Raw genomic sequence first — 26341 nt, forward strand, 5'->3', positions numbered from 1 at the left:
TTCTAGCATAATTTTCATTTAAAAAAAAAATCTAAATTTTTCAGCATCATAAGAATGAGGTATTGTTAGGTATTTTTCCCCGAAAGAAACCCCTTCAAAAAATTTAAAAGTCTATCTTCATTATTATTAATTGGGAAATGGGAGCACAGAAACAGAAAGTGACTGGGTGCCTCATGAACATCTCAACAGCCAGAGGCAGTATGTGCAATTCACCTCCTCCCTTATGCCCCAGCCCTGTTCTCCAGGCTCTAGGCAAACTGCTCTGTACATAAAGAAAAAACAAAACAAGGGATTTTGCTACTGTTTGGAAGGTGACTCAATAAACCAAAATAATTCATATATTCAGGCACGAATATACACAGCTATGCACTGAGTTTATTTCCTATGCAACACAGAACACATGACTTTCTTGGTAATAAGCCTTATAATAAAGACACCTTGTTGACTAATGGTAGGTACCATTGCCTTCGACAGAAACTACTATCCTCTAAAGCATTTCAAAAGTATTACAGATTATGCACAAACACAATAAATATAATAGTGATTTAAAGCCTTGACACAGTATCTAATATTCTGGAAAAGGACACGCTCGCTTCTTAGTATGTCACACTGTGCTACTAGGGGAAACTTTACAGCCCTGCAAGCAGCTGCCTATACTCCCCTTGCCTCAAAGAGGCACATTTGCTATAAGCCATGCCCTCAGAACAGCTGGGAGAGTGCAGGACCACCAAACCAGCAAGTCATGCAGGAGAAGCCTGAGCGATGGTGAGCAAGTTAAGTGTCAGACCACCACCCATCCCCTAGGCACACCGCTGTAGCGCACAGCCTCTGTTACTGCATGTGCCAAAGGCAAAACCTAGATGAGGAAAAAATCATGCAGGCTAACACAAGTGCCTGCTTTGTTTGTCTAAGCCTTACCATTCAAGGTGCTTTAGGGATTATTTTTTGTTAACAGATGGGTGCAAGGGTTTATTTTTATATTTGTATGTACATTTTTATATATTTAGAAATGTACTGTATAGTTTATATATATACACTAAATATAAACAAATGAACTTTAATAAATACATATAAAAATATATACACTATATACAATATATATGCTATATAAATGTAATTATACATAAGTAAACTTTTTTATATATATATATATATATATACACACATACACACACACATATACACGGTCTCTCCTGGAAATGCAGGAGTCATTTAGCAACAGATGGAACTGCTGTGAAAGATGTGTTACACCTTTCCAGAAAATGAAATTATTTAGCTATAGGTTGTGCACATTTCATTCATAGTATTGAAGAGAACCACCAGAATGTCGTCGCATTTAACGACCTAGAAGTCTGGTGTTACCTTGGCATTGATGCTTATTTCTTTTTGCCACCTAGTGGGTAGAGTAAGAAATACAAGAAAAAAAAGCCAGGCTAAGTTAACATTAGAGAAATCCCACAGAAAACGTGAAGGAAAGCATTTCATTTTCCTCCTCTATCAAAGTATGCTGCTACTTAGGTTTTAAATCTTCACCTATTTAAAAAAACAGGATAGGTCTCCAGGTGGCCTACTATGATTTTAAGGGCACATCAAACTGTAAAAGGTAACGTCTATGATTCTAAAAACTGCAGCATACTTGTGGGAAAATCATAACCAGTCAAACCAAAGAGCAAAGAAAATGGTCACAAATCAGGCATACAATTTTAAAAGGGAATTGTTGAAACGTTTAAATATTAGTTACCATTACAAAGTCTACATTCAGATAAAAGGACTTTCTCATCTTCTTCCTTTGCATGAAATAGTAAACACCAGGGGCTGAAATCTTCTTCCATTATTAATTTTTTATATGAAAACAAAACAACACACACAAACACACAAACAAAACCCAAAAAACCCAACAAACCCAAAAACTTATATTTACTGCGTTTCTGGGAATATTCACTGGAAGATGCCACAATATGCAGGAGGGTACACCCATCTCTGTCTTGCTGGTTGAGCCTATCCTTCAAGTCTGGCCTCTGAGTCAGTAACCACCTGAAGAGATGGTTCTTTCCTGGAATGATAAACACACCCCACTTGTTATAAATGGTAAACAGATACAGCAGAAACAGATGCTGGTTTTTTCCCCTATGGAGTGGCAAGATGCATCTGTATAAAACTTTTTCTCAAAGACATGGAGTAGGAGAGGGAAGAAATATGTGAAAGAAATCATGGTAAGAGCCAGCTGCATTGTGGGAGACATGATCCTACGTTCTCTCTGACTCGCAGCAAGTGCAAATCTGAAGTTGACTCACGACTCCTTAGCACATATAGAAACTGTTGCTCCACACTGAGGTGGCAGGAAGAAATACTGTATTTTTGTCAAGGCTGATATATTCAGGTTATGAAAGACCCACATCAATCCCACTTTCACTTCAAACCATGGAAGAGAACAACCAGATTAGGTTTGTACCACTTTTAATATAGTGCCTTATTGGCACATGCAAGGTTATACCCAGATGATCTGATCTCATTAGTTTTTAAAAAAAAAAAATTAAAAATCCTCTAGCTGTCAGTTCTCTGATGAAGGCCACCACTGTATTATTGTAGCTGTAGATGTCACTCACTTGCTTTGATACACAGTCTGATAACAGCATGAAGCGGATACACTCCAATGGTTTCAACTTTTGCCCCAATGGAAATTAGCCACTTGACTAACTCCGCTACTTCTTGCATCTTCTCGCCATGCCCATACAACTCAGAAGTCTGATAACAAAGAGAACAATTACAACACATTATTTTTACATACACAAAAGGCATTTTTTTTAATCCTATTTCCATGCTTTTTATGACAAGAATCAGTGTTAACAGTAACAATCAAGCCATATCCACTATAAAATGAAACATTTCTTATACATGTAACAATTCCAGTAGAAGCTCAAAACAAACACTCTTCTCTTACGGGATGTTCAAGAATCTTAAAAGAATCTTGTCCTACTCTGAAGAGCACTGAAATTAAAATCTATTTTATAATATGTTTTTCTATATTTCTCCTCTGTAATTGACTGCAACTTTCTGCCTGATGCTTGTCTATTAAATGTTACTGTATTTCAGTGCTGGATATTGTGCCTTTTAAGCTTGGATGAGGCAGCTTATGCAAGCACTTACCCCAAAGCAAGAAAAGACTGGAGAAAATACTTGAAATTGGGAAAATGGAGTTAAAGACTGAGGGAAGGAGGTTTAGGGAACTCAGGTAACCAAGCCCTACTCTCATCCAGCTCAGGAAGCATCTGGCATTAAGATGATAAGATGACTGCTCACACAAAGAAAAGGCGTTAAGCCTTAGGAGACAGATTTTTGGCCAAATAAATTCCTAGGTGGTTATCTGATGAAAGTATGGAATTTACAGGGGAGTTCACAGACCAAGACTGAGAGCACACAGCCTGAGCAGAAGGTAGCTGAACCGAAAAAGGATGTTCTATCAAGGACTTAACATGAAGCACAGTCTACAAGAGGTACAGTAAAGTGGGGAACTCTGGAGGTGGGCAGAGGAAGCTCAGATGGAAATTGAGACAATATGCCAGAAGGATCAGGACATGAGGGGGTGGTCGGAAACAGTGCTCAGACATAATTTCTCCATTTGTGCCAGTCATCTTTTTAAATAGCAGTATTCACAGATGCTTCCAACATCCACAAATAAGTCTTTTTTTCTAACACCTCATGCCAAATTTTGACTGGCAAGAATTACTGTTTGCGCAGTTACAAAATCAAAATACAACAAATTACAGGGAGAATGTAGTGGCAGCAGGGGAAGTTCGAGTTGTCAGAAAGCCACATTTTCTAATTTTTGCAAGAGAAGCAGCACTTAGGGATTGTTCATCTTGATTCTTTCAATCTTCCACATGTACAACAAACCACTAGAATAGCTAAGACTGGTGGGGTCAATTCAACAACAAAGGGCATACTGTTTTGCAAAGGCAACCCACTTTTATCCTCCTCTCTCAATGAGGCATTTTGATTTGTTTGCCTAGGAAGGAAGATTTTTTGCTAAGACACCCTACATGTGTCCTCTAACTGCGTTGCCATGCTTTACTGTCAGTGTGAGGAGCACGTTGACCCCTTGCAGGACTGCTTTGTTGCTGTACCCCAGGCCAGGCTGCTGCTAACCACGTGCAAACCACGGCAGTGGCAGTGGGTACCTTCACTTGGGAGCTGCTTTAAACTGAGGCTCTTTTACCTTTTTCCACACCACAGTTACACTGCCCCAGCCACCACAGCTATGTCACCACCTGGCCATGGGCCTGGCTGATCTAGGACTGAACCCTGACCCAGCCTCCCCTCCCGCAGAAAACTAAGCAAACACATAAGGGATGATGGTAGGTAGCATAAAGTCCCGTATGGGCTACTCTGCTGGCACTAACACAACCTACCTGCCTAATGATAGCTAACCAAGGCATGCTTGCATATATTCATCCACTAATTGTTCTGCTATCACTATAAACAAGCCTATGAATAGATGTCAGTTCATTTCCTTTGCATTATCCTTTTTCAGAATTATTCCCCTCACTCTGTCAGGCACCTAACTGTAATACATTTATGGAAAAAGCTCCAACTTGACATTATTATGACAAAACTACCACAAGCACTGCCGCAGCCAAATGGGGAATTCTGGCACAGTCCATCAATATGACCTAAACTGTCAATTTGCCAGCCAGTAAATGCCAAGCAAATGTACTGCGTAGCCTACATTTAACAGCTTCTAAAGCTTCCATCAGGAAAACCACAGTGCTGTTAAGAAATCCAGTATATTTCAGCATAAAGCCTAACAAAATTTCTCAATGAATGTATAACTGTATCTTTTAAAAGTAGGTTACATACAGCAGAACTACAGTTAATTAACTTACACACACAAAGAAATGGAAGAATAAAACTGAAAAAATGTACACAGAGAAGAATTTTTTAACGATCCATAAGAAATGCTTTACTTAACTGCAGTTGAAACAGGCTGGGCATCCGCTGTGGGGTAACAGACACATACATTGTGAGATGCCTTTGGAAAGTTGGTATGTTACTGCTACAGACACCGGCTGCTCCCGAGTTGCAGAGCTGGTGAACTTCCAGCAGCTCCTGGTTCACAGACAGCCTCCAGCTACACCCTGGTTCCCATGGGGCCAGAGGCAATGGCTGCGCACCCCTTCATGCATTCAGAGCATTTTGGTGGGATACCCATGCACAAAGGCAGGGGTTAGCAGCAGCGAGCCCTACAAGGCCACCTAGCTCACACAGCGATGTGGGCAGAGCCTCTGGGCTGTACCAGTGTGTACGGCATGGCATATGCACCAGGCAAGCACAGCCCAACAGCAGCAAAGTATGAGTGAGCATGGCAGTTTCTGACAGCTGGAAGATTTTATTTTATCCTGCCAGAAAGCTTTGGAGGTTCCCAAATGCTGCAGAACACAAGGAATCACAAGATAAAGAAAAGAGCAAGTTTCAGAAAAGCAACATAAAGATCAAATTCTGCTGCCTGCAGATGCCATATCTCAGTGATAGGCATTAGGAATTGTGGCTACTTGGTCTACGACTACATGTTTCCATCTTGCCAAAATCCTCTAAGTCATTTGGAAAGCATCAAAGCCTTTAGGGAGAATGTTTAGCAGTTGCTGCCTAGGTATAAAGCAACCTACCAAAAATTTGAGGCATTGAGGGAAGGGAAAATTTCAACACTGCCCCCACCTCAACTCCCTGTAATAATACTCAGCACCATGAAGCAGTCGAGAGACAGACTAGCTATCCTATCCTCAGGATATCATAAATTGTCCTGGCTGGAAAACATATGCAACTTAACTGATGGCAAGACATTTTTCTACATTAAATTCTCAGGTTCCAAGCATGACGTGAATAGCTTGCTGTACTTGAGAGGAAGATGACTTCTTTTGATCAAATTACAGGAAACATTACATTACATACAGAAGTTACGCAAATTAAAGATTTTTTAACATTCAAATGAAAAGGGGAAAAAAAAGATGATTTAACATAATCATACAAAGTCTATGTATTATTTTCCATTTTGTTTTTCTTCAGTCTGTTTTGGCTTTGCACACAAGATGGAAAATCTCTCACTAAACTCAAGAGGAAGAAAACAAATAGACACAGGGGGGAAAAAAAAAAAAGGATGCTACTTTACCTCAAAGAGATTCTTCAGTGGTAACTGGTTGACTCTGAGATTGGTGGGCAACTCTTTCTTCTCTGACAACAACAACAGACAAGACTGGAAAAAAACCAAACCATCAGTGACCTTATAAGCACACTTAGAAACTTTGTTTTTTACTGACTCATCAGATCTTGTAGGAAAGCAAATGAGGGCTAACAATATTTCAGATTATTTTTTTTTAAGATTGTAACAGATTACTGAATCTCCCTTTCCATTTTTCAACTGAATTAATGTAATATACAGTGGACTGTGGGAAGCTATGACTGATGAAAGCTTCCTCAGAAATAAAAACCATGTAGAAAGGTCAGGCTCTGAAATTCTCTCCCATACACCTTGTAAGTGGCCCTTCGCTTTAGGAGTGGACCTTTACGTTCATGGGGATGAGACTCCCCAGCTACATCAACATCCTGAGCACAAAGCAAGAAATGCATACTGTATCTTTTCCCATTTTCTCAGTTTCCCTAAGAACTTTACCTTGCTCCTTAAAAACCCACCTAGCTTCATCAGAGGACAAAGGAAGAACTACAGATGTCATCTGCCTGGACTTCTAGAAGGCCTTTGATACAGTCCCCCACAACATTCTTAGCTCTAAATTGGAGAGACATGGGTTTGATGGATGTACTGTTGAATGGATAAGGAATTGGCTGGATGGCTGCCTCCAAAGAGTTATAGTCAATGGCTCGATTTCCAAGTGGACACCAGCAATGAGTGGTGTCCCTCAAAGGTCTATACTGGGACCAGTATTATTTAGTATCTTCATCAATGACAGACAGTGGGATTGCGTGGTGCACTCAATCACTCAGCAAGTTTGCAGATGACACCAAGCTGAGTGATGCAGTTGATACACTTCAAGGGAGGGATGCCATCCAGAGGGACCTTGACAGGCTTGAGGAGCGGGCCTATGAAGTTCAACAAGGCCAAGTGCAAGATCCTGCACCTGGATCAGGGCAACCCACAGTATCAATACAGGCTGGGGGATGAAGGGATTGATAGCAGCGCTGTGGAGAAGTACTTGGGGGTACTGGTGGATGAAAAGCTCAACATGAGCCGGCAATGTGCACTCACAGCCCAGAAAGCCAACCGTATCCTGGGCTGCACCAAAAGGATTGTGGCGAGCAGGTCGAGGGAGGTGATTCTCCCTCTCTACTCCGCTCTCGTGAGACCCCACCTGCAGTACTGCGTTCAGCTTTGGGGTCCCCAGCACAGGAAAGACAAAGACCTGTTGGAGTGGGTCCAGAGAGGGGCCACAAAAATAATCAGAGGGATGGAATACCTCTCCTATGAAGAAAGGCTAAGAGAGTCGGGGCTGTTCAGCCTAGAGAAGGTTCCAGGGAGACCTTATTGCAGCCTTTCAATACTTAAAGGAGGCTTATAAGAAAGACTTTTTAACAATGCCCGCAGTGACAGGACAAGGGGCAACAGTTTTAACCTGAAAGAGGGTAGGTTTAAATTGGACATAAAGAAGAATTTTTTTTACAATAAGGGTGGTGATACACTGGAACAGGTTGCCCAGACAAGATGTGTATGCCTCATTATTGGAAGTGTTCAAAGTCAGGGTGGTCAGGGCTTTAAGCAACCTGATCTCGTAAAAGATGTCCCTGCCCACAGTAGGGGGGTTGGATGGGGAATGTGGGGCTGCAGTCAGTCCATAGCAGTCCCTCTGTCACTCTGTGGTGGGTTGACCCTGGCTGGGTGCCAGGTGCCCACCAAAGCCGCTCTTTCACTCCTCCTCCTCAGCTGGATGGGGGGGCGGGAGAAAATATAACAAAAGGCTCGTGGATCAAGATAAGGACAGTTTAATAAAGTGATAGCAAAGGTCGTGCGTGTGAAAGCAAAGCAAAACAAATGATGTTATTCTCTACTTCCCATCAGCAGGTGATGTCTAGCCGCTTCTAGGGAAGCAGGGCTTCAGTATGCGTAGTTGTTGCTCCAGAAGACAAAAATGCCCCCCTTCCGTCTCCCTTCACTTAGCTTTTATATCTGAGCTGACATCATATGGTATGGAATATCTGTTTGGTTAGTTTAGGTCAGCTGTCCTGGTTATGTTCCCCTCCCAAGATCTTGCCCTGCCCCAGCCTGCCATTGAGGGGAGGGCAAAAATGTTGGGGAGACAGCCTTGATGCTGTGCCAGCACTGCTCAGCAGTAGCCAAAACACTGGTTGTGTTATCGACACCTTTCTAGCAGAGCAGAGCACAGCTCTATGAGGGCTGCTATGGGGAGAATTAACTCCCTCTCAGCCAGACCCAATACAGACTCCCTCCTCCTTATGCTTCTCCCCTGCTCCAGTGTGGGTCCTCCATGGGCTGTGGTTCCTGTCAGGAGCCTGCTCCTGCAAGGTCTCTGCACAGGCTGCAAGAGAACCTCTGCTCCGGGCCTGGAGCACCTCCTCCCCCTCATTCCTCTCCTTCTCTGACCCTGGTGCTCGCAGGGCTGTTTCTCTCACTTCCCCCCCCGCCCCATTCTGCCAGGGAGGGTTTTGCCCCTTTTTAAAAGACCCTTTCTCAGAGGCACCACCATCGTGGCCGAGGGGTGCCCTTGCGGAGGGGGCCACTGCAGCCGGCTGGAACCAGCCGTGTCCAGCACAGGGCGGCCCTGGCCTCTCCTCACAGAGGCCCCCGCAGCCCTCACCGCCAGCACCTCACCACCAACATCCAATACAGGAGTAATCATGACAACGAGAGGGGTTTGGGTTTTTTTTTGTTTTGGTTTGAGGGTTTGGGTTTTGGGGTTTTTTTGGGGGGTGGTGGTGTTTGTTTTGTTGAGGGTTGGTTTGTTTGTTTGTTTTTTACACAGTCACTATACAAAAGAGGATTAAAATTATTTCAGGTGAGTCACCTTCTGATGTTTCTAAATGATCTGGTTTTGTTTATTAACCATGTACTTCCACTGAGATGCTCCTTTGTTTGTGGGGCTTTCACTGACAGCTTCAAAAATCCAGCTTGTCATACAGAAGGAAAAGTAAAAGAGACCACAAATAAACATTATTTTTTTTCCCCCTCTGATTTCTTTCAAGAATAATGACTCTAGATGGCACCATAATTACAACAGAGACAACAGCAAGAAACAAGCGGGATTTCAAGTTCATTGTATCACTTCGAGAACTGAATTTCTGAAATTATTTATTACTAAAAGTATTTTTCAAGTCTGAAAAATCAAGACATTTGAAGCAGGGAACAATAAATATTCACTGTTTTGGATTTTAAAACGTAACGCAAGCTTACCCTGAAGAGGTTAAGACATGAGTGCCTACTGCACAGCAGTAGGTAACGCAGCAACAAACTTACCCGCCACTTCCCTTTCTGGGCCAACCTTTCTATCACCGCTTGCCAAATCAGTGCATCAAACCTTGCACTGAAAACATAATCATATGCAGGAGGAAAAGTTGGTGGGAAGACTCGTTCATCTGCAAGAATAAGCAATTGAGAAAACTATTTAGTATACACGAGAACTCTTTAGTATACACAGCACTTTTAAAGTTGAGGTCTCCAACTAAATTACTTCATTGCACAGTGACAATTTTAGCACTGATTGATACCCAGGAAAATGCCAAATGTGCAAATAAATACCCCTGGCCACCCAAGTGATAAGGCACCTTGTTATCAGTGGCCAGTTTTCATTAAACAAGGGGAAAAAAAATTAATCCCTGCCCTCCAGAAACACCTCTAAGCCCCAAGACACTGTGAACTTTGTGGTGGTTTTTTCACTTGTGGGTGAACCCAGCTACGGACACTACTAAAGCTAATCAACATCCTTAACACAGGGCTACAAGCTCAATTAAATGCAGCAGGGACACAACCCAAAATCTCCTGGCAGGCCTGCAGGTCCCATCAGGCAAAGCCTGTGAACTGGACAAAAAAGCAAGTAGAAGAGCAAAGACTGAGGAGACAGCAAGGACACATAGGGTAGACATTGCTCAAAAAACCCCACACCATACCACAGAAAAGTCAAATTCCCTCTTTTCACTGCTGCCCATTACTAGCTGAAGGAAAGTCCCCCCACGCTGGAATATACTGCACTGTAAACTCAAGTATAAGCTGAGTGTCTTCTAATTATTTTCAAATCTACAGAGCTAAAAGAAAAGCTGAGTGGTCTGGACAAAAACCACGAAAGCCTTAGGGGTCTGGGCTCCCAATCTCCAACCTTGTCTCCCTAACTCTGAATTTCGACCTTCTCTAACTGTTCCACAATGGATGTGCTCCTGTGAGACAACACACTCCCCTGCACAGTGTTTTGGGATTGTTGGCATCTGCTGTGTGCAAACTGGACCAAGTTCACCACATCCTTATTATGCCACTCAACATATTCATGATCCTCAAACAGACCTGAGGCACCAAGGACCAAATGAACAATCTCATGAAGGACGTCCTACCAAGTACTTGTGTTGTCATCGCTACTGAAAGGCTATTAGAAAAAATAAGCTCTTAATCTGAGTTTACCGTTGACACTCATGAAGATTCCTGCTACAAAATCAGCAACTTGAGTTCGATCTGCAGAAGCATTTAGGAGAATCAAACCTTTATGAAACATAGAAATTGCTTCATAAGAGTCTGATAACATGATTAAGGAGTGGCCAGCTCTGTAATAAGCCTGAGAAAAAAAGGAGAACAAAAAAAGACCATTGTAGAGAAAATATTCAGAGATCTTTACTACAAAGCAAAATGTTACCATTTTTTCCTAAATGCTCTAATTATGCTATAAAAATGAATTGTAGTGCTATTTTTACAGCTTCTTACACACAAATCTAAAAAAAGTGCAGTAAACATCCCTTGAAATTCACAATATGCTACTGATGTCATCACAGATACTAAGAGTGATAAATCCTGGAAAACAAGACTTGGAAAATAACTACAGGATGAAAGACATACTGTTAGCAACCTGCTCTGGAAAGGATATTTTTTTTTGGCACAGGGTCCAGAATATATATTTATGTCCCCATGCCACTGCATTTTGCAATATTTACCACAATGCACGTATTCTTCAGCCAATGGCACCTGAATGTGTTCATATTCACCACTGAACTAGGTTGTACTGGCTCAGAGTCAAAGTGGAATCAATTTGTTCAAACCAGGTAACTGGCATGCTGCAATACAGCGCAAGTTAAATTGGTATCTGCATGCAATTTTACCATATCTAAATCAAATATCTTCTACTAAAGTCTCTGGGATTCTGTAGTGGTTAGTCCAGAAGACCATTTATTGTACATAAAAGTCAATCCAAGTGTATGCCTCCATATCATAAATACTGTACAACCACTACTTATTCCTAACAGATGAGTCTTTGAGTCAATGTGTACTTAATCACAAGCGTATGTGTAGTGTATTCTGTCCACTGGAAATACAATATGACCTTGATCACCATACACTGTTCCCAGGAACTGCAGGCTTATTAACGTTTAAAGAATATTAGGGCACAGTGCCCAAGGGAGCCTTCAAAGGTAAGTCCCCATCCCACACCTGACTGCTGTCCGTGACTGATGAATCTGTACCATAAGCCAGGCTCTGGAAGACTACAAGTGAACACAGAGCTGGTGAACCTCACCACGGACAGGATCTGTGCAGTGTGCCATTGACTGACTGGAGACCTGGCCGGTGCTGCGTCATTCCCAGGTCTTCAGCATCACAAGGGCACGTAAGATTTTATTCCTTGCTATCGCCTTGTCTGGGATATTAATAAAATAGTTATCTTTCTTCAAAGCATTGGTGCCTCTCTTGTTGGGACCCAGAAAGAACCAGCATCTCCTGGTACAAAAGAGAGCTGCTTCAATTTATTAAAAGTACTATTACAGTAGTAATTCTGATGCTCATGCACAGAGTCAGACACCAGTTCTGGAATTTTATGCTATATTTGCTCATCACACCTCAAAATCAAAAAATAACAAAAAGCAGATATTCACAATTGTTTTAAAAAATAAGGCATGCAAAAACTGCCAGCTTAAACATCTGAATACCTTAACATACTCCGGATCCCAGTGTAAGCTCTGGTAGGCTGAAAACACTGCTTCTCTCCATTTACCAAGACTGTACAAGGCAGTTGATTTGTTGCAGTGTAACACAGCTATGTCCCTGGAACACCTAAAAATATGTTTTTAGCATAACTGTTTATTTGCTTGAAGAAGAAGGCATTGTACTTTACAGTTAGCAACAAGAAAAAAAGAAAAAAGTCTATGTCCTGGTTTCAGCTGGGATAGAGGTAATTTTCTTCCTAGCAGCTAGTATAGTGCTGTGCTTTGGATTTAGTGTGAGAATAATGTTGATAACACACAGATGTTTTAGTTGTCGCTACATAGTGCTTGTGCTAAGCTAAAGATTTACCTAACAAAATTAGAGGTAAAAATGGAGTTGCAGAAAATAAAGATCATTTGAACATCAGCTACAAAATCTCTTAGTGACATCCTAAATGATACCATAGTGATACCCTTAGTGATATCCTGATCTCCTCGGAAGCAGAAAGCCAACCCACAGGAATAAAGCAGTATGAGGATTTAGAAAGAGATCAGACCATCTCGACACACCTAGATATGGCTCAGTGAAAACCAGTGGCCAAGAACGGGAGAAAAGAGAGACATGAATGGAAGCTGCTAGATGGAAAGAATGCTAAACATATTTTGGTCACCAAAAACCAATCTAAACACATTTTACTGTATCACCAGTTGATGAAGTCAACAGAATTATCCACATTTACACCAGCTAAGAAATAATGTATTTTAGAGAACAGAATGTACTAAGGTATATAAAACATCTGCTGGATCCAAGAGTTTCTGGAAAAAGCTGCACACAAATTACAGGACTACAGTCCACGGTGTACTGGGGAGCCTGGAAAGCCTGTCTTTCCTGTGCTCAAACAAACAGTACATGCCACAGAGCGGCATCCTTCATCATATTCCTATCTACTAATTTACACTCAAGAAAGTTGTTCCAACTACACTGACTGTGTTCAGAGCACACTCTTGCATGCAAGCAAATCCTGACAAGGCAACCTATGGCAAGGGGAAAGGAGATGCACGGGAGCAGGTCCCTGTGGTATAACAAAATCCCACTGCTTGCAATGGGCAGGCACTGGAGGTAGCCTGCTTGGCTCTGTCCTCATTCGGTCCTCCTCCCTGCATGTGCTCCAGACTTATTTGACTACTTCGTCTAAATGGCTAATAGTCAAAATAAATGAATGGCTGGTGCGAAATTAGGTTAACAGCAGTGTTAATACATGATAGTAATGAATATTTAATAGTTAACATAATACTCAACTATTTAATCACTACTAACATTAGCAAATGATGTTAACTGATAAAAACAAGCACTTAACATTTGGAAAGAAATACCCAAAGAACTCTTCTGCTGAAAAATTATTTTTTAACATATCTGAAAATACCAAGAAAGACTAAAGAACAATAACAAAGTAACTTGCATGAATCATTTTAAAGATAATCAGAAGGCCAATGTTACAACAGGCCATAGACATGACCAGTACATGGCAGAATTACAGCAAGATTAATCCACAGCATGTCAGCTAAGAAACAGAAGTATTTTAACAGAAACCAACATGATTTATGGAAAATTAATTTCAGCTTTAATTATACTAGTTTATAATGGATGCTTATATAAAAATATTCAGATTACAGTCACTAACTAATCTCCCACATATATGTCAGGAAGAGCAATTCCTCTTTATTTATAAAACTGGTACACTGAAGAGTTGACAAAAGATAAAAGAAAATCAGGTGTCAGGGCAAGAAATACAGTTCTGAGCTAACTGTAGTACTGTACAAATTTCAAACTTGTTTTATGATTTACATCTGTTAATTCAAGAATACTTACGGGACCCACTGCATTAAACAACCAAGCATATGTAGAGCTTGATCGTACTTTCTGATGGCCAAAGAGTAATTTCCATTTTTAAAATCCTGGTTTCCATCTTGTCGCATAAGCTGGGCATATTCCATGGCATCCATGCTAATTAAGAGAGAAAAAAAAATCAATCAAACAAAAGCACTGATTTATGAGACACTTCTTTCCCTAAAATCCACTTAAATTTTCACCTTAGTTTTTGTGTATTTGAAAAGGAGGACAACAGAACACATCTGTTTTGTTTGCTGCAGTTGGAACAGTAAAGTATAACACAGGTGACAGCCTCATCTTTGATGCCTTAACTTCCCATCTATTTTTTTAATCAACCTCAGCTAACCAGACCTACCACTGCCATGCATTTTTTTCAGTTTTTCTCCTCATGTCTTAAACCATATTTTTTAGATTAAGATTTCAAACTATTTAAATGTGTGCACACACACTGGATGTGGGAGGAAATATCCAAGAGAACAAACAGAGTTCATATGCTTAAGAAATACATGAAGCTATACATCTCAACTAAACACAAAACTCATTTACTATCTTTTTATTTATCTTTATAACTTTTTTGTCCAGCCTCTCTGGCTAGACATTGAGTAATCCAATGTATACAAAACTGCATTGAAATTTGATTACTTCATGAAAATACTTTAAGTATATTAATAGTGCATGAGAACCTTGAATCAGATTTAAAACAGTTGTTAAAATGAATATAGCAAGCACCTGAAGAAAACAAAGGTTGAAACAGGCATCAACTGCAATTGATTGAAAAAATATGTCACCATTAAAATTATGAAATTACATAAAACTAATCACATGGTCAGGCAGCTAGGTGAAGGAAACAAATACAAGAGGAAAAACAGCTGCGTCTGTTGAGAAACAGCACATCAAAATCACAGACCACGAGAAAAATCCAATGCTAAAGCCTTGTGTAGAATCATTCTTCATAAATGGATTTATGATTAAAAGCCATTTCCATTACCTGCAATAACCTGTATTAATCTCACAAATCTCAGTACTATTAAATAAGATTAATTCACCAAAAAGGAATGCACAGATTTACTTATTATCCAGGCATTAGCAGGCCTGGAACAACACCAGTAACAATGTGTAACTTCACAACCTGCTAACATAACTGGTTTAACCCAGCAGGCAGCTAAGCACCACACCACCGTTCGCTCACTCCCTCCTCCTAGCGGGATAGCAGGGAAAGAATCGAAAAAAAACCCGTAAAATTCCTGGGTTGAGATAAAGACAGTTTCGTAGGACAGAAAAGAAAGGGAAAATTACAATAATAATCATCATAATAATAATGCTACAAGAATTAGAACATACAAAACAAGTGACGCACAACGCAATTGCCCACCACCCGCCGACCAATGCCCGGCCAGTTCCCGAGCGGCAGCCCCCAGCCAGCTTTCCCCCAAATTCATCTACTGGGCATGGCACCATATGGTATGGAATATCCTGTTGGCCACTTTGGGTCACCGGTCCTGCCTGTGTCCCCTCCCAGCTCCCTCTGCACCCCCAGCCTCTGCTGGCTGGGCAGTGCAGGAAGCTGAAAAGTCCTTGACTTACTCTAAACATTACTTAGCAACAACTGAAAACATCAGTGTGTTATCAACATTCTTCTCATCCTAAATCCAAAGCACAGCAACTGTACCAGCTGCTAGGAAGAAAATTAACTCTACCCCAGCCGAAACCAGGACACACAATCTGCAAGATCTCTTCCCAACAAAGCAAACTAGGTATATGAACCTACGGACAAACCAAGAAATACTAGTGACCTATTTTCTCTATAGTCCTCATGACAAACCTGAAACGTCAAGAATCAGCACTCTATTGTGAACACAGAGGTACGAAGAGACTCGCTATGGATGGCGCTGTGCCTCCCTCATTTATCCAAGTGCAAGAAGCCGTCCTGCACTAAGCAGACAGGAGAGCAGCAGCCCACAACTCTGAAGAGGCAACTGCAGAAGAACCAGGTGCAACCACAAAGCTCAGATCCAGACTGCTTCAGGCTGGCTGGGAAAAGGCCTGTTGGATGTTATGTTTTAATTAAACAAATAAACACCGTGTGATGATGTCTGCAACCCAAACAACACCTGCTAATTCTAGGGAAGCACCAAGAACAGATGAAATTCCTGGCTATAAACTAAACTGAAGAAAAATAGGTCCCATCTACATGGGGGAGGTACGAGGACCAGTTACACGAGAGGAGTAATTATGAATTTACCCTAGGCAAATTAAATCATCACTTCATTGAGCAATGTGCATACAGCATGTATTTTAAAAATACTGCTTATGCAGACAGCAAATTAAGTGTACTCATAGCGTAAGTGGGAATTCTTTTTACACTGCACAGTATGAGCACTATTGAGGCGAAGAAAAGGAAAAAAATAGAGCAACAGTGTAAAGAATAAAAAGCAAGTGCTAAAAGATGGTTCTACCTCATATTTTTGTAATTCTTTCAGCTTTCAACTTTTTAGCATCAGAAGGTTAGATAAATTATTTGCACCAAGAATAATACCAAAGCAGTTCAACTACACAGGAGCTTCTTCATGTAGGAACACACATTAAACTGTGGTTTTCTAAATCATAGTTGAATTTCAAGCTTTTTCTTATTTTTAAGAAGGCTATGCTTCTACTTAGGGTGAAATTTTTACCCAGAATTATATTTACCTTACTTTTCCCTGGAATTTACTTGAAGTACAATTACAAATAAAAGGCATTTACTTGACGTTTAAAGGATTGTTTTCCCACAATACAGCAATACTTCCAAACGTGTACTGTGCCGGGAAATTTTGGAACTGAGCTCCCTGTTTCAGATCAGGAGGCAGCATCCCCTCCCTGCTCCAGGTGGCAGGATTTCCAGCAGAACACAGATTCCCATCCTTTTCCAGCACTGGAGTTTCCCAGCCAAAACCCCAAAGTGTCGGTCATTTAAATAACTGGGATGTCTGCTGCAGGCTTTAGCAACTACACCCAAGTTTACAGACCCAAGAGATACACAGACATGCAATTCTGACATCTAAGTTAATGATCCAAAGAATTGCTGTGCTGACTAGTACAGTATGTCTTGCTATTGCCTAACATCTTCCTGAAGTATAAACAATTTTAACTCAAAACTAGTGGAGTAACTGAAGACCTACTGTATAAAGTATACTGACCATGGTGAGCATTAAACAAAAACGTTGTCTATCACTGTGGCTTAACCAGCACAGGTAAAGGTCACAACTGCATCTGAATACAACTACAGAAAGATGTTGTCCTAGCAAGTGCTGTGGGTTAACCCTGGAGAGTAGCTAAGCACTCGCTTCCCCCCCGTCCCCAGTGGGACAGGGAAAGAGGAAAGGAAGAGTAAAACCAAGAAAACTTGTGGGTCAAGACAAAAATTGTTTAATAAGCAAAAGAGCAGTGGAAGGAGAAAGAAAACAAAACAAGTGATGCAAAAGCATCACTCACCACCTCCCACACACAGACTGATGACCAGCCAGTTCGCGAGCTAGGGATAGCTGATCTCCCTAAGCCCCCTCCTCTCCCTTTTTATTGCTGAGCATGATGTTACATGACATGGACTATCCCTTCAGTCAGTTTGGGCCATCCACCTGGTTGTGTCCCTTCCCAGCCCCTTGTGCACCCGCAATCTAGTCACTGGAGGGGGGCAGAGCGAGAAACAGAGAAGGCCCCAACGTTGTGCAAAACCTGCTCAGCAACAGCTATCAGTGTTGTTTTGGTCACAGATCTAAAACACAGCACCATATGAGCTACTATGAGGAAAATTAACTCCATCGCAGCCACAAACAGTAGAGTAAGACAGGTTCCCCTCATTAAGTGGGGACTTCTCCTAAACTATGGAATCCATGAAACACATAAATGTGCAGGTGTTACCATAAGTCGGCACTTCAGAAACTCTCTAAGACTCAATTTTGGAGTTTTAGAAAGCAGGCATTCTTTATTGCAGCGCTGGGTACACGGGGCATTGCTCCACCTATTGTGCACACCCGCCAGGTCTAGTCATACAGTTTATATACAAGTTCTATATGCATATTCATTAGATTTCCAAGACTTGTTATACATATTCATTAATTTTCTGGGAAATTATTAGCATATGTAAATGTCCTTCAGGCTCTATGGTGGTCTTCAGGAGTCCTCTGGTGGTCTTCCACATTCTTCCTCACTTGTCCTCTACCTGACCCCTCTCGATGGATTCTGCGCAGCATGGTCCTTCGTATATTTTGGAACCAATTATCCTAAGGAGTGCTTGTTAGTACAATCTTATCATAAGGAAAGTTATGCTTTCCTTTGTTAGTGCTTCTCATGTTTACATTAGTGATGCTACCCATATGGTACTTCAAGCTAAATTATCTACAAGGACAGAAGCAAGGATAAAAGTTCTTATCTTTTCCGGCCTTACCTATCAAGCAAAGTCCTAGTTGTGTTTTTTCAGTAAAGATCATAAATTCACCAAGCTCCCAGTTTAGTTTTAATTACTTATGCTTCTGTTCAGCTTTTCTTTTTCTAACCTTCAACCTCTACTGTATCACAGGGACACCCTAAGGTCTGGGACACCCTTCCAAGTGCATTGTTGAGACCTTGTCCTTCAAAGAAAAAACCCAACCAACCAAAAAAACCCAGACAAGATGGTCTACTCTGTTCACTTTTTTAATGGTTCCTTAGGCCACCAGCATGAAGGGTGACAGCAAGATGAAGCAGATCAATTTCTACTCAAAGAATTAAAACAGAAGATTATACAGTTAAGTCAGAAACAATCGGCTCCAACCCCTACCACTGCCAGTGGGCAAAACGCCCATTTACTTCACATGTTGCCAACTCTTACATTATTGTGATAGTCAGTGCCCCACTGAACAGCTTCAGTCAGACTGACCTCAGAAGCAGGGCAGTTTGGGGAGTTTACAAGGCCAAGTTTTGACTCCTCTTGCTTCTGCAGATAAGCTTGAAAACACAAACAGAGACTACCCAGAAAACCCATTTGTCATTCTTGACAAATGACAGCTATCAGTCTCAAGAGGCTACATTGTGCTTTTTGAACATCTGAGGTTGGCAACACTAAAAACTTTATAAATCTGAGAGTGAACCCAAGCAGTTGCTTTGTTCTGTCTGCATCTGGTTTACACGATTTAAAAGAGAAACTGTGTGACACTGCTTATTCACAGAGAAAGAGTGGAAGGTCTACACAGCCGTGCTTTTAATTATTGTTGATACTGAAAGTTAAGCTTTAAGGTTCTGTCCCTATGGCATCACTTGGTGGTAGAATAATGTTTTTATTCTTGAGGCACAGTAGCTTTCCATAATGCAAGCAACAAAGGGAAGTATACCAATCTGGGGAGCTCTGCATCTGCATTAAAATGGTGGTAAAAATTAGCATCCTCCTATTTCCAGGAAATCTGACTTCTAAGGGCTGTGCATTCCTCATTCCTATTAAGCAGAGAAATAAATAATCTCTCCTTCTTCCCCCTTAACCTAGCAGGAAGACATTACCAGGTAGGGAGAGAAAAAGCCCAACAACATATCTAAACTGCGGTTGAGTGACAACTAAATACATTTCATCAGCATTTGAATAATGCATGTTTTCTCATCAGGAAACCTCCAGGCTCTCATTAGCTTTTGCCCAACAAAAGCATGCTGGCTCAGAGAGCATGGTGCCACCAAGAAGGAATTGCCATGTCACCTCATGCTGCTACATCAGAGGGACCCCTCCAGCCGCATGCCCACCACTGGCACCGTCCGTCCAGGCAGTCCTGCAGTCATCCAGCAAAAGGACGCTGCATATAGGTCTTCCGAATAACACGTTCAGTATGTCCTGGTATAGATGTATGTGAATCTCAGGGCAGGCCCAAGGAAAGAGGAAAAATATAGGATGAGAAGGCTCTAGCCAGCCATAATTTGAAGAGGCAATGCTCTACCTGCTAGCTGGTTTTGTTTGCTTTCCTGACAACAACAACAGCAGCTACCAAAGACATATTTACAGAATACGGCCTCCTTTGAATGCATATAAGCACAACCCTGACAGTGAAAAGCAGAAAACTGTGCTTCTTTCAGGAGCTTTGCTCTTCCATCAAATGCTGAAATGGTGAATGAAAAATCTTAAAATCACCTGTACTTTCAGAGGAGGTCTTGAAGAAACAGCAGAGACAAAAATACAAGTTCTGCAATCAGGATTAACAGGTTATAACTGGTCAGGCCATAAGCTGATACATTAAGAAATCTCATGCAGAAGAGGGGAAAGACATTGAGATTTAGACACGGCCATCTGCATGGATCTGTTTAGTCTGAAAAAAGTTGTAGTGGTGTTCGTGAGATTATCTGAACATTTTAATTGAATGTTCAGCCAGTATCTCCTGAAGAATGTGTTCAGCCCTTGTAAAATATGTCAGGTCACCTTGGAGAAGCTGGTCAACTCAAATGAAAAGCCTATCATTTAGGTAGCTTCTCATCAGACATCCCCATCGTTAGGGATAGATAGATTCCGATAGATAGGGATAGCCTATCATTAGATAGATTCTCACTCTGCCCTATGAAACAAACAAAAAACCCCAACCCCACCCCCCCCAAACCATCTGTACCAACTCACATTGCCAGATCTATACCAGAGCTTGGAAGTGCTAAAAGACCTTTTCCCCCCAGTAAAACCCAGTATGACTTTCAAAATGAAGAAAGAGATTCTAGAGCAAATTTGAAATAGAGTAGAGCAAGCAGAGAGAGCAGCATTGTGATAATAGCTTCTTATCAGTGTATGTTGCCCTAAGCTTAGCACAAATTGGACCAAATGAAGTTTCTTTATTGCTTCTGGGCCCCACAGCTGGCATTGCAGCACTCCAGAGGTGAAGACAGCATGCATCTCTCTAGCTGTGTTCAGTTCCAAAAGGACAAAAAAAAAAACAATTTCCTAGGTGAACGGACAGAGAGAAAACTTTATCAGGTTGTTTCAGTCTGAATTGGAGACCTGAACACAATTTCCATAACTGAAAACAAACAACCCTCAACACCACTGTTGTGGTTTAACCCCAGCCAGCAGCTAAGCACCATGCAGCCGCTCGCTCACGCCCTCCCCAACCAGTGGGATGGGGGAGAGAATCGGGGAAAAAAAGTAAAACTCGTGGGTTGAGATAAGAACAGTTTAATAGAACAGAAAGGAAGAAAATAATAATGTTAATAATGAAAGGACAATAATAACAATAAAAGCATTGGAATATATACAAAACAAGTGATGCACAATGCAATTGCTCACCACTCGCCAACTGATGCCCAGTTAGTTCCCCGGTAGTGATCTGTACCACGCCCCCAGGCCAACTCCACCCAGTTTATATACTGGGCATGACATTGCATGGTATGGAATACCCCTTTGGCCAGTTTGGGTCAGCTGCCCTGGCTGTGCCCCCACCCAACTTCTTGTGCCCTTCCAGCTTTCTTGCTGGCTGGGCATGAGAAACTGAAAAATCCTCGAGTTAGCATAAACATTCCTTAGCAACAACTGAAAACATCAGTGTGTTATCAACATTCTTCTCATAGTGAACCCAAAACCTAACACTATACCAGCTACTAGGAAGAAAATTAACTCTATCCCAGCTGAAATCAGGACAACCACTTTTAGAGTTTTGCTCCTCCAAATACCCTTCTCTCCTAAGTGTTCAGACAGAACTAGTACTAGGGGAATTCAGCCTACGTTTTCATAGCTCCGCCAGTACAGTACCATGCTGAATCAGTGCATCTTGCCAGCACAAAGCACATCTCACTCTTGAGATGGGATTCATACCCGCACTGGTCTAGCATGCAAGCGCTACATCTGTATTTTGAAAGTCAGCTGTGAGACCTCTCAGTTCTGGCTGTGCTTTCAAGAGATACTAAATGGCTGTGTGTGCACCGAGCGAGACAGAACATCCCAGGCTGCTCTTCGTTTCACACCAAGTTTTCCCCTGGAAACATGCTCTGCAGTAAACTGATGATTGTACGGTATAGACACTGTCAGAAACAAGACATACATCCTTACCAACATTTGGCAAATGCACCCAAGGATATGATTAACACAGACGTCTCAATGGCCTGTTAATACCTCAAACACTATGTCCAAACCAGATAAGGAAGAGAAGTGTGCTACGTAAGGGTAAAACAAGGGGAGGGAGCAAGTGGAATACAAACACAAGAAAACTCAAGCTCTGGCCCAGGACCCTGCCCTGGGCGGGGCTGGCATGAATGACCTCCCAAGGTCTTCCTTCTCCAGATTACCACTGAACACTGGTTTCTGTTTATGCAAACTGTTATACAGCAATTATTACTAATAACTAAGCCTAGCTGCCTGATGCCTCCAGCTAGCCACATAGCAAACTCACGTAGCTGATGCTGCTTAGCAGCTCAGTTCCTCTTCAGATGCATCACCAGCAAACAAGACCACAGAAACAGGACCCAAACCCGGCTAGAAGTACTGGGCCAGCCCTGCTGACTCTCAGTAATCCAAGCAAAACCTCAAGACAAGGACGCTACTAAAATGTTATAAATAAATCCTCTAGAGTAGAGATTTGTAGTTGACTTGCACACAGGAAAGGTACTAGGCCAGGAAGCACCATAGCAAGGAAATGGAAATCAAAAAGCACATCAGCAAGAACAAGACAACACTTTCCACAAAACGAGATGGGTGCATGCATCCCACGACACCGGCTCTTTATCTGCTTCATACCGTGAGCACTCCCAGTGAAACTGGAGTTTTACATCCATGAAGAGAGCAACAGAAACCTGACAGACTGGCTCTTACAGACCACTTGGGATGTCCTGAGCCTGTCCATAAGGTATCTTCATGTGTCGCGGTTTAACCCAGCAGGCAGCTAAGCACCACACCGCCGTTCGCTCACTCCCCCCCTCCCAGTGGGACAGCAGGGAGAGAACTGAAAAAAACCCCGTAAAATTCCTGGGTTGAGATAAAGACAGTTTCGTAGGACAGAAAAGAAAGGAAAAATCACAATAATAATCATCATAATAATAATGCTACAAGAATTAGAACATACAAAACAAGTGACGCACAACGCAATTGCCCACCACCCGCCGACCAATGCCCGGCCAGTTCCCGAGCGGCAGCCCCCAGCCAGCTTTCCCCCAAATTCATCTACTGGGCATGGCACCATATGGTATGGAATATCCTGTTGGCCACTTTGGGTCACCGGTCCTGCCTGTGTCCCCTCCCAGCTCCCTCTGCACCCCCAGCCTCTGCTGGCTGGGCAGTGCAGGAAGCTGAAAAGTCCTTGACTTACTCTAAACATTACTTAGCAACAACTGAAAACATCAGTGTGTTATCAACATTCTTCTCATCCTAAATCCAAAGCACAGCAACTGTACCAGCTGCTAGGAAGAAAATTAACTCTACCCCAGCCGAAACCAGGACATCGTGTCATTGAAATTACACCCCATTTTGGGAAGCCCCCTAGAAAAATTACAAGGAGAAATAACACTACTGAAAGACAAAAAAAAAAAAAAAAAAAAAAAAAAAAAATCACAGCGCTCTCAGTTTATAGGCAAGACCACCTCAACAAGTAGCTGATTAATTTGGCAACAAAGGTCTTGACACAAGGCCATGACACACCATCCTGGATTTAAGGTGGCATCTTGGAACATCCTTCTGCCTTTCCTTGCAAGCTGAGCTCACACCGAGCACATGTGAAGTAGCTTTCGTTGAACACTGCTTCACAGCTTGCACTGGTGACAGTTTGGTCTTGTTCCCCAGCATATCCTGTTTTGGTAAGTGAAACAAAACAGGCTTTTTTTGCTTTCAGTTTCAAATGAATTCTCCCCTCTTTGTAACCTACCAATAACAAGTTACACCTAAGAGAACATACGACTAAGGCAAGTGGTAGAGTTGCATTTTCAAGGAAAACTCTGTGTATACATATATATACTTATGATTTCCGTAATCAGTAAAGTAAGAAAGGACTTGCATCTCCCATTTTACACAGGGAAAAACTGATGCAAAAACTCTTTCAATATTCTGTCTACACAGCATCATTACTGCTTTGCAAAACAAAAAACCTCCAAAACCTCAGGAAACGGTGGAAGAAGTTAACCCTGCTTCTTATCCTCTGAAATAACAGCAATCTTGAAATCCTTACTCTAGCTCAGCCATGCAAGACCTAACTCAGTCCAAGAGGGAGGTGTTTACACTGCTGCAGTTGTTTGCTCAGGCTAGCAATGTTCCTGTCATCAAACAAAGCTGACTGCGTATGAAAGCAATGGCGACAAACAACCTCAATATTTCCTTTGTATAGATTAGCTCAAGATGGTATCGCATCTGGAATGAAAAAAAAAAAAACCAACAAAACAAACCACTAACCCAAAACATCAAGATTCTGCTAAGAGCAAGGTTTTCAAGCTTGTGCAGTTCACAGCCAACGCTTGACAAGTTTAATTGCATGTTGGTAAAAATACTGGTAGGAAACACTCCCTCTTGCATGTTTTCATGGGAAAGCAAAGCCTCTTCCCATTTGCAATAAACCCACCGTATCAGCCTGAAGTTCATTTTCTGTAAACTGGGAAAAAAATTACAAAGACTGACGAGAGAGACCTGTTTGCTTCTTTTCCCCCTCCCGAAGCGCACACCGTGCCCAAACTCCCCTCCAAACGACAAAGTCTGTTGTTTTAAGTGACCACTCCACGACCTCGTACAGGAGTTTCTCTCTCAGGGAAGGGATCCCAAACCACTGGAGGCAACGTTTAGCCCAGGGCTGCGCCAGCGGAGTCCTCTTTCTTCTTTTCAAGCACAGATTCATCACCACCTCTCCCCCGCCTCCTCCCCGCAAGCCGTACCAGGCCAACACAACCTCCCAGATGCCCGGCAGGAGCAGGAATGCACTCTTCCCTTTTCCTCCTCCAGCCACCCCCACGCATTCCCTGGCGGGCTTCCCAGCCAGCACAGCCCCCCCCCGCCCCTCGCCGCCCGCCAAACCCCAACCCCGCGCCCCGTCTCAGGGAAGCACGACCCCTTCCCCCGAACTGCCGGAACCTCCCGGCTTGGAACTTCACGCCAGGGTCGAGGACCCGGGTGGGAAGCCACCCCCAAGGGGCAAAGCCTCCCGCTGCGGTGCAGTGCATGGAGAACCGCGCGGTGCCTGCGTGCATGCGTGCGTGCAGAGTCGGCAGGGCCGCTGCAGGGCGGGCGGATGCGCCCCCAAATCCCGCACGCACGGAGCGGTGGCTTCGCCTTGCCGTGCCGTGCCGTGCCGGCGGGTGGGCACGGGGCGGCCGATGCCCCCCGCTCACCCACGCACATACTCCGGGGGGGGGGGGAGGGTGGGCGCTGCGCGCGCACCTACCTACCTACCTACCTACCTACCTGCCCGCCGCCGCCGCCGCGCGCCGAGACCCCCGGCACTCGCGCCGGCCGCCGCCCCTAAACACGGGCGCCCCGCGCCCCGCCCACACCCCGCCCCCCCTACCCCCCCCCCCCCCGCGTCGCGTCACCTCGGGAGTGGGAAGGGCGCGCGCGGGGAATCGAAACCGAGGTCGTGGCCCCGCCCCCCGGGGGTCGCGCGGAGAGCGGGGGGGGGCGGGGGGCGGCAGCCATCCCCTCAGAGCACACTCAGAAACCTGCGGCCGGAGTGTCCATCCCATCTTTTGTAAATGACGTAGCGGTGTCTTCAGCGTACGTGGAAAATCGGCGCTCGTCCCCGCCTCCGTCACCCCTTCGTCCCGAGGCGCCTTAGATTTCTCAAGACAACCCCTGCTCAGAGGAAGGAGCCACTAGTGCCACTACCGTCTTCCACGGTTCAGGGGAAAACTAGGGAGTGAAGTCTTCTCCTGTTGTAACATTCCTTCCTAATCCATCATCTCCCCGTGTCTTTTCACGCAGGGGAAAGCGGCTCAATAAGCCAAAGATGAATGCTTTGCAAGAGAGCGTTCAATAATTCACTTTTCTGTGAAACACATTTCCAATCAGCTTTTTCTCTGTCGTCAAGTACCGTCGTCTGCACGTCTCTGTGTTGGCTCTGGTGGGGATGGTGTTACTTCACTTCTCCCCCCCCACCCCCCACCCCCGCAGCCCCTGCAGCGCTCTGCGCGTGTCCTCCGTGTCGGTGACTACAAAGGTGTTGATAACCCACCGGTGTTTTGGCCACGGCTGAGCAGTGCTCACACAGCCTCAACGCTGTCTCTCCAAAGTCCGTCCCCGTCCCCCCCTCACCAGCGGGCTGGGGGTGGGCAAGATCTTGGGAGAGGACATAGGCAGGACAGCTGAGCCAAGCTGACCAAATGGATATTCCATACCATAATGACATCTGCTCAGCAGCAAAAGCTAAGAGGAAGGGGGAGGGG

General features: G+C 43.2%; 1 protein-coding gene across 4 annotated transcripts in view; it reads right to left on the minus strand.

The window, feature by feature from the left end:
• The window catches only part of TRANK1 (tetratricopeptide repeat and ankyrin repeat containing 1), a 58744-nt gene extending 32690 nt beyond the window's left edge, over window positions 1–26054 (minus strand). Inside the window, exons 1-8 of one of the 4 annotated variants that reach the window (XM_049817260.1) lie at window positions 25611–26054; window positions 14003–14137; window positions 12139–12262; window positions 10628–10778; window positions 9476–9594; window positions 6164–6247; window positions 2607–2745; window positions 1922–2053 (exon numbers count right to left, since the gene is read on the minus strand). In XM_049817260.1, the coding sequence (XP_049673217.1) occupies window positions 1922–2053; window positions 2607–2745; window positions 6164–6247; window positions 9476–9594; window positions 10628–10778; window positions 12139–12262; window positions 14003–14137; window positions 25611–25642 (916 nt within the window). In that variant the 5' untranslated portion in view covers window positions 25643–26054. Of the gene's footprint in view, window positions 1–1921; window positions 2054–2606; window positions 2746–6163; window positions 6248–9475; window positions 9595–10627; window positions 10779–12138; window positions 12263–14002; window positions 14138–25360; window positions 25428–25610 lie in introns of those variants that run through there. The other 3 variants (XM_049817263.1, XM_049817262.1, XM_049817261.1) reach the window with 3 other exon arrangements.
• Window positions 26055–26341: the final 287 nt, after the last annotated feature.

The sequence above is a fragment of the Accipiter gentilis genome, chromosome 14, assembly GCF_929443795.1.
Source record: "Accipiter gentilis chromosome 14, bAccGen1.1, whole genome shotgun sequence".
Classification (NCBI taxonomy): domain Eukaryota; kingdom Metazoa; phylum Chordata; class Aves; order Accipitriformes; family Accipitridae; genus Astur; species Astur gentilis.